The 11,440-nt window shown below is 43.8% G+C and overlaps 1 protein-coding gene across 1 annotated transcript in view; it reads left to right on the top strand.

Moving 5' to 3' along the window:
- Positions 1–5,935, top strand: part of lrig3 (leucine-rich repeats and immunoglobulin-like domains 3) — a 36,510-nt gene extending 30,575 nt beyond the window's left edge. Inside the window, exons 12-19 of the mRNA XM_024294663.2 lie at positions 319–482; positions 697–1,032; positions 2,273–2,554; positions 2,639–3,115; positions 3,275–3,433; positions 4,855–4,995; positions 5,065–5,292; positions 5,375–5,935. Coding sequence (XP_024150431.1) covers positions 319–482; positions 697–1,032; positions 2,273–2,554; positions 2,639–3,115; positions 3,275–3,433; positions 4,855–4,995; positions 5,065–5,292; positions 5,375–5,595 — 2,008 coding nt within the window. The 3' untranslated portion in view covers positions 5,596–5,935. The remainder of the gene's footprint in view (positions 1–318; positions 483–696; positions 1,033–2,272; positions 2,555–2,638; positions 3,116–3,274; positions 3,434–4,854; positions 4,996–5,064; positions 5,293–5,374) is intronic.
- Positions 5,936–11,440: the final 5,505 nt, after the last annotated feature.

Genomic DNA, 11,440 nt, shown 5'->3' on the forward strand with positions numbered 1-11,440 from the left:
GAACTCGCCATTTCTTCCTCTACGACGATTTCCGGTATTTTAGACAGTTCTGTGCATGTCAGAATGATTTACTCTGATCAACCGTGTTGCGCATGGAAACGTCTGTTACAATCGGATCAAGTTTTTCAGGCCCATGTGAACGGTTCTATTCTAATCTGATCTTTGATCCGATTGAGGACATTTTGCACATGGAAGCGCAGATACTGAGACCCAGTGCATCCCTGCTTGACACTCAGCATGAAGGGGTCGGGTTGGGGAGTTAAACCACCAAATGGTTCCCTGCAGACACCTGACTTTACCTGTGACCGTCTCCTCCAGCCGTCTGAACACGTCCAGCCTCCTCTGTGACTGCCATCTGAAGTGGCTTCCTGTTTGGGTGACTCAGCAAACCTTCCTGCTCCGCCTGGACGCCAGCTGCGCCCACCCGCAGACGCTGCAGGGCAGGAGTGTGTTCGGCGTGGGCCAGGAGGAGCTGGTGTGTGGTGAGTGATGCCTTCACCTCAACATCTTGACAGACATGAACCAGGAAGCGCCACGTCCAGAGATTCTGTTTCCAAGCTGACCCAGATGGTGGTTTTCCTGTGATGATGCTGGAGCAGCTGGTGGGGTTAAAGGGGAACAGGAAACGGTCTCATTTGGAGCTCCTGTAGCGCAGGGTGACGATGCTCATGCAGGGATTTCTTTTGTTCCTCACAGTTGACTTCCCCAAGCCTCAGATCACAGTGCAGCCCGAGACCCGGTCCGCCCTCAAAGGCAACAACGTGACGTTTCTGTGCTCCGCGGCCAGCTCCAGCGACTCCCCCATGACCTTCGCATGGAAGAAAGACAACGAGCTGCTGAACGACGGCGAGATCCATAACCAGGCTCACCTGCGGGTGCAGGGCCGAGTGGGAGGAGAGACGGAGGTGACGGAGTACAGCAGCACTCTGCAGCTGCGCAGCGTGGACTTTTCCAGCGAGGGGAAGTACCAGTGTGTCATCTCCAATCACTTTGGATCGTCCTACTCCACCAAAGCCAAGCTCACGGTTCACAGTAAGTGGAAAATGGGAGGAGCCACACTGCTGCTCTCCACAGGAGGACAGCGGAGTAGATTTCCACTCCAGCCCTGTCCCAGCACCACAGAGTAATCCTGCCCCGTCCCGCTCCTGGTACCCCAACTCCCCCATATTTTTGTCTTTTTTTAGTCATTATGTAGAACAGAAAATGTCATCTGAATGTGCCGTTTCTGGGTTTGTGTGTCTGCAGACCGCTCGTCCCAGAATCACTATCATACTTCACTGCGACGACGCGTTTCACAAGCTGCACTGACGCTCACGTTAGCATTTCTGTGAGCGGAACAGAATATTTCATCTGTACTTTTCACTGGTTGACGTTTTCTGTCCTTACACTCGCTGTGGGTTGTAATTCTCTCCGTCACTGCACTTTAGATTTCAGCAGGAAAACCATAACTAGAAACACTGATGACTTCTGGGTAATATTTGTCCATTGACTTACATTGTAGGCATGTTGGAGAATCGGTTCTGTTGGATCGGCTCATTCAAGAGCAGGCTCTTTCAGTTCCTAAACGGATCTTTAGCTTGTTTTGTTGTTCTATGTAATTTATCAACAACTATGTGTTTTTGTTTATATTCATGTAAATATGTTTATGCTGTTATAAATTTCCTCCAGATAAAAAAATGCAAATAACTGATAAAAACAAGAACCAGACCTTCACAATTCAGCTTTTAACTAAAATCAGTTTTAGCTTTTTCCTCTTAAACTCATTTGAAGTGACACAAAACATAAAACTGCAACCGCCACCCAGAATACTATTTAAAATGTGCAAACCATTTAAAAAAATAAGAAAACACTTTTTTTCACAGTAAAGGTTGACATTAAATACCAAATGTGTGAGCTTTGAGGAGCTGATCTGTTTGTTTTAGAGAAGATTCTCCTCCTTTGCATCATCAACAGTGAAATGCTTCCTGATTTCCTTCTTTTCCAGAGTCTCTCATTTCCTTTACGTTTTTCTTGATGTTCTTGCTGCACCTGCCGCGCTCTCTCTCATATACTCTGTTCATATGAGGCAGTTGTTTTTGTGATATTGAGCTACATAAATAAAGTTGAATTTGTTGTGCGTGGAACCAACACCCATGATTAATGGCAGAGACGACTCCAATCCCGCAGGAATCCTGTGGGATTCCCAAAACATTGTCATCCTCTACCTCACACTTGACATTTTAAAATGAAGTTCATGTTAATCTAATAAACCTCTTCCTTGTTTCTCTTCCAGTGCTCCCTTCCTTCACTAAGATGCCCATGGACTTGAGCGTCCGGGCCGGCGCCACGGCTCGCCTGGAATGTGCAGCTGGCGGTCATCCGTCGCCTCAGATCGCCTGGCAGAAGGACGGCGGGACGGACTTCCCAGCGGCTCGTGAACGCCGCATGCACGTCATGCCAGAGGACGACGTCTTCTTCATCGTGGATGTGAAGACCGAGGACATTGGCGTGTACAGTTGCACGGCTCAGAACACAGCCGGGGCTATTTCTGCTAACGCTACGCTAACGGTTCTCGGTGAGTGTCGATGGAGCTGTACGCTCGTGTCTCCTGCTGTCGGGTGGCAGACGCTCACCTCTGTGTTTGCTGTTTGGTTCACAGAAACACCCTCTTTTCTGCGTCCGCTCATCGATCGCACCGTTGCCAAGGGAGAGACGGCGGTCCTCCAGTGCATCGCCGGGGGCAGCCCTGCCCCCAGGCTGAACTGGACCAAAGAGGACAGCCCCCTGCTGGTGACCGAGCGCCACTTTTTTGCCGCCGCCAACCAGCTCCTGATCATTGTGGACGTGACAGAAGCCGACGCGGGAAAGTACACCTGCGAGATGTCAAACACTCTGGGGACGGAGAGAGGGAACCTGCGGCTGGTGGTCATCCCAAACCCCAACTGTGACTCGGGAGGGCAGGGCGGCGTCGGGATCGGCCTCATAACTGGAGTAGGGTCTGACCATGACGGATGGACCACCGTCGGGATTGTTATCATAGCGGTGGTGTGCTGCGTGGTCGGGACGTCCCTGGTGTGGGTGGTCATCATTTACCACACTCGACGACGAAACGAGGACTGTAGCATCACAAACACAGGTAGGATCATTCGCTCTGACCACAGTATTTCTAGAAAACCTCCATTTTGGAGCGTTATAATCCTGGTTCTCCAGAGGTACCAGCAGTGATGGAGTTCTTAAATCCTTGATTTCGGTTTCACTCCCATTCTAAATGAAATCCAACCTCTTTGTGTTTCAGATGAGACCAACCTGCCTGCAGATATCCCCAGCTATCTGTCCTCCCAGGGGACTTTGGCTGACCGACAGGACGGGTACATCCCATCTGAGAGTGGAAGCAGTCATCAGTGCATGACTTCATCCATCAGCGGCTACTACCTGCAGTCTAAAGACACCAACGGTAAATGTACGGTTCCCCTCAAAGTATGGGCCGTATTTTACAGACCATTCAGCGCAGCAGGTTAAAGGCCACATTAAACAAATTGGAAAATTGTAGGATTACTACACTACCCAGAATGCCCAGTGGAGGCAGGTCAAAGTTTTTCTAGTGAACTGTTTTCTTCTTCAAGTTTAATTTTATTACAGGGAGAGCAACACGACAGAAAAGTCAAACTTTATTGACAATAACTCAATATTGTTCAGTTGTAACACATAAAATACAAAACAATCTGCTCACCTTTTCAGTTTATGTTGGAGCCCAGTGGGGACGACTCTGCCAGGCTGAATGACGCTCCATCGATCAGAGCAGCTTCATAGTTTACCTGTTCGTACTGAAACATGCGGACAGTGTTTTAAGAATCTGTTCCAGCTCCATAAACAACCAGGATTCATGCAGTTTTAGTTTATTTATTTCATTTTCATACCACACAACAAAAATGTCCTAATACTCTCGTCCTCGATGAACATGAAAGGAGACAGACAGAAGAAAACTTATTGTCTCTGCCCCATTGAACTAAATCACTCAAGCTGTTAAACACAATCTGTCTGTTTGTATTGTAACATTAATAGTTCAACCGGCTGGTAAAAGCAACAAAAGCAGACAAAAACAAACAAACATCAAAAGAAACAACAAGAATATAAACCAAATACTTCAGAATTTTTAACCCGTTCCCAACAACCTTATAATTCATATTGTGTGAGCATTTGTTTTTCACTGTTTCTTTAACCCTTCTGCTCTCTTTAGCTTGTTTACATTAAAAGTGGGGTCATCTGGACCCCACAAGACAGTGCGCTGAACTTCTTTCTATCTTTGATTTTTGAGTTTCACTAATGTCCATGGCAGACATAAAATCCTGTCCCCCTTTGTCCACATTTGTCATGGAAGGAATCACACATCAATATGTGGGTGGAGTCATCTGGACCCAAAGAGAGCAGAAGGGTTAAATGTAATAATTGAACTGGACTCTTTATTGATTTTTCAAAATGATTCCATAATCTGAATTTGTTGATTTTGACCATTTCATGTCCCTTCAGGTTGTGATTGCTCTTTCTTTGTTCAAACTTTTTGTGTATGTTAGTGGCAGACTTCTGTGATGTGCTCTCTACATGAGTTTTAAGGTGGAATGCTCTAGTAAGTCTTTACATTTGAATATTTTCAGCTCTATAAATAGTGGTGTAGATTGGTCCCAAAAGTTACTCCTGGTGAGGATTCTGGAGTTTCTGTAATATAAATATGGAGTTTATTCATTTCTTGTTTACATTTCCACCTAATTTCATGTGGAACAATCATTGTTAAATGAAGCACTGTTGACCTTTTAAAGCACTTAAGATTTCACTGGTCCCGGTTCTAAAGTGTCTTCTGTGGTCTGATGACCCGTACAGGTCTCTGCCAGCTTGACACAGGAAGTGAAGCAGACATGGAAGCTGCTATTGATCCGTTGCTCTGCAACTATCAAGGTCCAGTCGGTTCTCTGCTTCGCTCAGATAACGTTTACTACAACGAGCCATCAGACGTCTTCTCAGGTTGGTTCAACCAGATCCAGATCTGGAGGGAAACATCCCGGTCCATATTAACGGTTTTCATGTCTTCAGGGTGTCCAGTCAGCCAAAGACCAGTCTGCGGCGGCCTGACCACCTCCAAAAGACGGGACTATTTCACATCGGAGCATTTCGACGCCTGCTCTTCTGCCTTCCTGATGTCACTTCCTGTTAGCGGTCCTTTCCCGCAGCACAGTGAGCGCCGGCCGTCCATCGAGGAGGTGGAAGTCTCTGACTGTGGGGTGCCTCCTGATCGCCCCCCTCCCTACAACACATTTATGGGTACGCTTTTGCTGACACGTAACCTTAACTTTTTCCACTGTCTCTGCGGCTGCCAGCCCTTTAGCTCTCATTTGTATTTCAGGAACGTTTGGGAAAGCTCCCTGGAGACCTCTGCAGGATCCAGGCTTCAGTCACAGCGGGATAACTCTGCATGAAGACCCCTACGCTGCCCCAGATACTGACTTGGACCGGGCCAGCAGCGACGGCAAGGATGTGTCCTGTGAGCAGATGAGCAGCGTCTACGAGCAGCTGTTTGACAGCTACAGGACTGACAGCATCTCACAGCGCAGGATGAGCACTTAGCCGAGTCCAGCTGCTCTCTGCCTTCATGAAGAGGTCAACCAAACCCCCGAAACCTTTCTACCTCACTGAACGGACTCCTCTGCAATAAGGCTTCTATGAGTGAATGTAAAGGACATCAGTGTGTCAACATGAGAAGCAGCATCGCAGCTGCTGGAGATCAATGGAAACCTTTGTTTTTATAGAAAGTTTTATTATATTTTGTAAATTGTGTATAAACAGAATTCATTATTTTTCCTTACATTTTGTGTATGATTGTTCTGCAGCTCTCTTGTTCATTTATTTCAGCTTTGAATGAAGCGATGTTTTGCACATATGTAAACAATAAAACAGAAAATCCTTCTTTGTGTGTGCTTCTACGTTCATGTCAACTCATCTAGTCTGGAATGATGTCATCGCTTCAGGCTTCTGGAGAGCATAACAACCGTAGATGGATGTCTGAAAAACATGTATGAACAGAGAAAAGTATCAAATAAATTAACTTTTTAAAAATATATATTTTACTTAACTGAAGAATTTGCTCATTAAATTTTGTATTTTTACATATTTGTCGGTGATGCTTAAACAGAAAATCTTTAACGAGATTCTGAAGGAGAAAAGCGGGTCGAGTCGCTTTTCTCCTTCAGAATCTACTGGAATTATCGTGTTAACGGTTGAAAAGTTACAGACTTCATATCATGATTTTCTTAAGCCTTTCAGAGTGAATTATATCCATATATAGGATCATATGCTACCTTTGGAACACTAATAAATTATGAAATGAGGTTTTTCCTACCTGGAGCTCCGCCTGCTGCTGCGTCTGGGTGCCGCCCATTTCATGATGTCATCACAGAGCTTTTGGCAGCGTGTCTGCATTTCTCCCACAAAAATAAACATCCAGACTTCTTCAAAGATGGATATACATACCACATGTCTGACTTCAGTAGGCCCGGCCATCGCTACACTGCTTCACAACACACATGCGGCGTCTGCACGACTGTGCCCGACGGGGGTGGGGGTTGTGGGGGGGTTGCGTCTAAAGGTGGATTCTCACCAACATGATGTGCACGGCGGAGGTGGCCATCGCGGCGGGATTTGGGCGACGAGACACGAATCGAGCAGCAAAGCCAAAATTTAAACATCCAAAGTTTTGCAGAGTTTATCCGACTACTTTTGGATGAAGGTGGGATACACTCTCTCGCTCGATTTGCCAGCAGACAGAGATCTGCTGTGGGGTGCGGAGGCTGCCGGCTTGGGCCTCATCCAGACATTTAAGAAAAAGGAAAAATGTCTCATCATTTTATTTTTCCCCCTCACTAGACGGAGAGCCTTCAAGCTCAGCCACAGAGACACAGAAACACAGTGGAAGAGGCTGTCATACAGACACAGCCTCCTGTACCAGGAAAACCAGCTCAGTGGCCTTGTGGTAGAGTGTCCATCCTGAATTTGGAAGGTCGTGAGTTCTAATCCCAGCCGAGTCATACCAAAGACTCTAAAAATGGGACCCAGTTCCTCCCTGCTTGAGACTCAGCACTAAGGAGTTGGACTGGGGGGTTAAACCACCAAATAGTTCCCAGGCGCGGCTGTGTCTGCAGCTCACCGCTCCCCCAGGGGAGCAAATTTCATACATTGAGGCGTGTGACAAAGAGTGGTAATTTAGCCTTTTGGACTTTAAATCTTAATAATATATATATATAGTAATATAATAATAATAATCAGATAAACCCGAACGTGTACACATGATCATCGATGTTCCTGTAGAACTCTTCATAATAAATAAACCTGATTCATCAACATTCTAGGTGAGAAATCCACAGACATTGTTTCTTATAACATCATCCTAAATGCATTAGCTAGTAGCTCCTCCCACACGCAGCGTCTAACTCAGGAACACATTTTTTGAAAAGTGACGACCAGCGATTTGTCATGTAGCGAAAGAGAGGCGGGGCCTGCGAATCGACAATCGAGATATACGGTATTCTGCATCTAAAATGAACGTCTTTCTGCTGATCATCACTAGCTCTGTGGAGAAATTGAGTGTTAGTCTGGGGGCGGAGCTGTCAGAGTAGATTCTTCCTGAAAGGGGCGGTCTCACTCTGTGACATCAGATCGTGAGGCCCCGCTCGTTTTCGTGGTTATGGGAGGGGCTGCTGCTGAGAGAGCAGGTTTTTAGAGGATTACTCAGAAATGTGTGAACAGATCAAAATACCACTTTGAGGCTCTTTATAGAGAGGAATGAACAGTAGAATGCACTGAAAAGATCAGAAAGTTGTTTTTTCATGGTATGGTCCCTTTAAAACAAGCCTTTCTGAGTGTGTGACTGAAGAGCATTCATGTTATTCTTGAGATTATTTTAGATTTGTTTTATTTTCGTGGTCTATCTCAAAAAACAAGTTTTATCTCAAGCGACTTCCTAGTAAAATAAAGGCTAATGAAGAATACTTACCAAAAGTAATCTATTTAAGTGTGCTACAAGTATACTTTGTCTACTAAAAGTGAGACGATATTCTTGCAGTTTACTTTTTGTATATCATCTATATTTTGTTAACTTAAAATGTTCCAATTTAGTATTCAGTTAGTACATTTACTATAAATATACTGAAGTACAGTGAAGAAAATATAATTCGGATGTTTTTCTCTTCGCTGAAGTGAGGAATAGCAACCATCAGTTACATGTCTTAGTGCTGAGATTAGCGTCATTAATAGGAATTCTATGCCTGTAATTATAATCTACTTAGTGATTTTATAGAAATAATGCTACACCCACTCATGTTTTGTTGAAACATTATGGCTCAATGTGTCTAAGCTGCAAACTGAGCTCTGTGTTTGCAGAGTGACTCATCCCCTCCCTGATCCCTCAGCCCTCTCGCCTGCTGGTTTGTTGCTTTAAGCTTCATCACAAAGAGAAAAGGTGTTCTGGTGCTCGGGCTGACTGTCCAAACTTGCACTTGGAAGCTGCCTTGCAGCTCCGCAGCAGAGACGCTGTTTGGGAAACAGCAGATTTGGGATGGCGGTCTGCAGGAGTCCGCAGACCCTCGACAGAGGAGGCAATCTGGCGCACAAACGTGACTTCCTCACAGCAACACAGAGAGACACAATATTTGTCTGTAAGAGTGAGCTTCTTTCTCAGCCATCCCTTTGGCGAGCACACATGGAAGCACACCTGGACCTTGGCTGCACATTTGTGAGTCTGCGCTCTGGGTTTTGTTGGAAGTCTTGCCAGTTCTCAGAGGAGGCTGGGATTGAGACAAGATGGTGGAGCCACACACATGCAGACACCTGGGAAACAGCTGGCGTTCAAGGTCCGGCTCCATTTAAGTCTCTTAACCTGAACGCAGCTCAAAGAAAACAAGAAAAGGCTCCAGATTTGGAGAAAAATGACCTCCAGCGACGGGCGTGAGGCTTAGAGGAGATAAATGGTAAACGGAGGGGATTCTGATTACACTGCCTGCTGAAAGCTGTGTGGTTGTATTTACAAGACTGGCAAAAGACGCTGTTTGGGAATAAATTAGAAAAGCTTTGTGTGCGGTCAGGCGTGAATGATGAATTGGTGATGTATGTAAGATGAGCATAAACAAACATCAGTCCAGAAGTGAGTGGGGAAATGCGAGGAAAATAAAAAAAAGAATGTTTGTAGAGCATCAAAGATCACTTTGGTCACTGCGCTGCACAGATAATTGGCAAAACATCTGAGACATAATGTGAGATCTAAACAATGCGAGAGGCAGAGACACATGAAATGGAATCCAGGAGACTTTGTTTGAGCTGGAAGCTTTAACAAATGATCAGAAAGAGACAAATCCCCCAAATATTCCAGGAGAGGCTTTTTTTTTAGAAACCTGTGAGGTTTTTCTGAAACAGAAACTTCTACTCTTCCTCAGCCTCGTTTAAGGCTATCTCTGTGTTTGAAAAGCAGCTTTTACATTTACCCCTCTATAACCATTCCTATCATATTTATGCACATTTTGCACACACAAGCATGTTTTTAGACAAACTTTGATTCACAATCAGTTATGCACTAAATGGAACATTTCAATACAAGAAAAAAACAGACCTGCTATATAGCATGAACCAAACCCTTTTCTAGGTTCAACTAGGTCCGTGTTTTCTGCCCTGCAGTTCATCATCGTTCCACTAGGGGCAGTAAAAAAACTTTTCCTGTTAATTTCAAAATGGCTACTTCCATTTAATCTCATATCAACTTTTGGCGGGAAAAGTTTATCCAAGTTTCTAATCTTAATGGTGGGAATAACTCATCTATTGTAATTATTTTTTTTTAAATGACTTTTTTGCTATATTGAAAGACAGATATAATATAATTCAGTAATGCCATGTTATAAATATGTGGATCAAATCTGAGACAGTGGAGAAATAAAGTCCTTTTTTTTATCACCAAAGTAACATCGTTGTGAGTAAACACTTACCAAATAACACTTACATAATATCTATTCAATATTTTTTATGGATTTCATTAACATCTTAATTCCAACCTAAAAAAAAGTTGATTTTCTGTCAATTCTTTGATGAAGTGGGCTTTACGAGGCTCAAGAACAGATCTGCTTTTTGTTCAGAAATGAAACAAACTTAACAGATTTATTCAATGTACAGTTTTTTTAATGAAAGTTAAACATCAAAGGTGTGAAGGAATTCAACTTGACAACACAACTTAAGGACAAAGCCTGTTTGTGTGGAGGTCAAATATTTTATCATTTGTGTTGTAGAGTTGACCACTTAACATTGCTGTGAGTTAATTGACTGTATAGGAGAACTGGACTGAGTGACCCCCCCTCCAAACAGGAAGTACCTGCTGGTTCCATTAAATCCCATAGACTTCTATAGAGAAATAACCAGCTGTTACTCAGTCTTTCATGGTCAGAATAATCATTCTGGCGCTGATATACATTTAACATCTTCTTGAAAATCTTTATTTTTTCCTTTTATTTCTGTTCAACAAGTTCAAGTAGTTCAAATTAATCAAGTTATAAACTGACCAATCAGTTGTCTCAATAAAAATAGTGTCGTACATTCAAAACATCTGACAGATTTCAAGGATCCCGCTCCCAAGAGGTGGGGGTGTAGCCTTCCTTCTTATTCAGAAAAATCTGAAAGTTATTCCTTTTTTGCCTCACATCTCTCTGTAAACCAGCCCAGAGCAAAGAACTAAGTTTAAACTTCTACAAAAGGTTTGCAGACGTTAAAAAGCAGAAAGATGTCTTTTCTCTGTCATCAAAATGACCTTCATGAAGATCAAAACTTACGTCTGAAATACATTTTCTTTCATATCTTGAGATTTTTTTACACATTTCACAATCTTAGGGGCCGTATGTGAAAGTGAAGTATTTATGCTCCATAGACCTTAATTCATGTTATACTTAAGTTGTTGTCATGGCAACATATTGACATATTTTCTGTCTGTTCTAATGTATATGTCCACTGATAAAAAACGTCTTCATTCACAGCGAGTCCTTGAAAGTCGAGCTGATTCAGCATAAAGCATATTAACAAGAACCTGTGGAGTTTAAACACGAGACGGAGAAAATCTGATCTGAGAAGAGCACAAAAACACCTCTGCAACAGGAAATGTTCAGCTGCTTCCCTGAAGTCCAGCGGTGGGAAAAGACTGCATGCTCCTCCACAAGCATTCCCCTTTCAAAGACCAGGTCTCACACTCCGCTAAACTATGCATGTCACAATTAAGCTGGTGGGGGCAATTCCCCTTAAAGTTGCTCATTTTCTCCATTTGGGAGAGTCTCCAAAAATTGCTGCAACTTAAAAACAATTCGTGGCCTCATCAGTGACTGGAGTGAAGGCGTTCCTGTTCCAAACGGATCCTGTGGAACCAGGGTCTGGGCTGAACTGGGTTTGTATT

The sequence above is a fragment of the Oryzias melastigma genome, linkage group LG23 (assembly GCF_002922805.2).
Source record: "Oryzias melastigma strain HK-1 linkage group LG23, ASM292280v2, whole genome shotgun sequence".
Taxonomy (NCBI): Eukaryota; Metazoa; Chordata; class Actinopteri; order Beloniformes; family Adrianichthyidae; genus Oryzias; species Oryzias melastigma.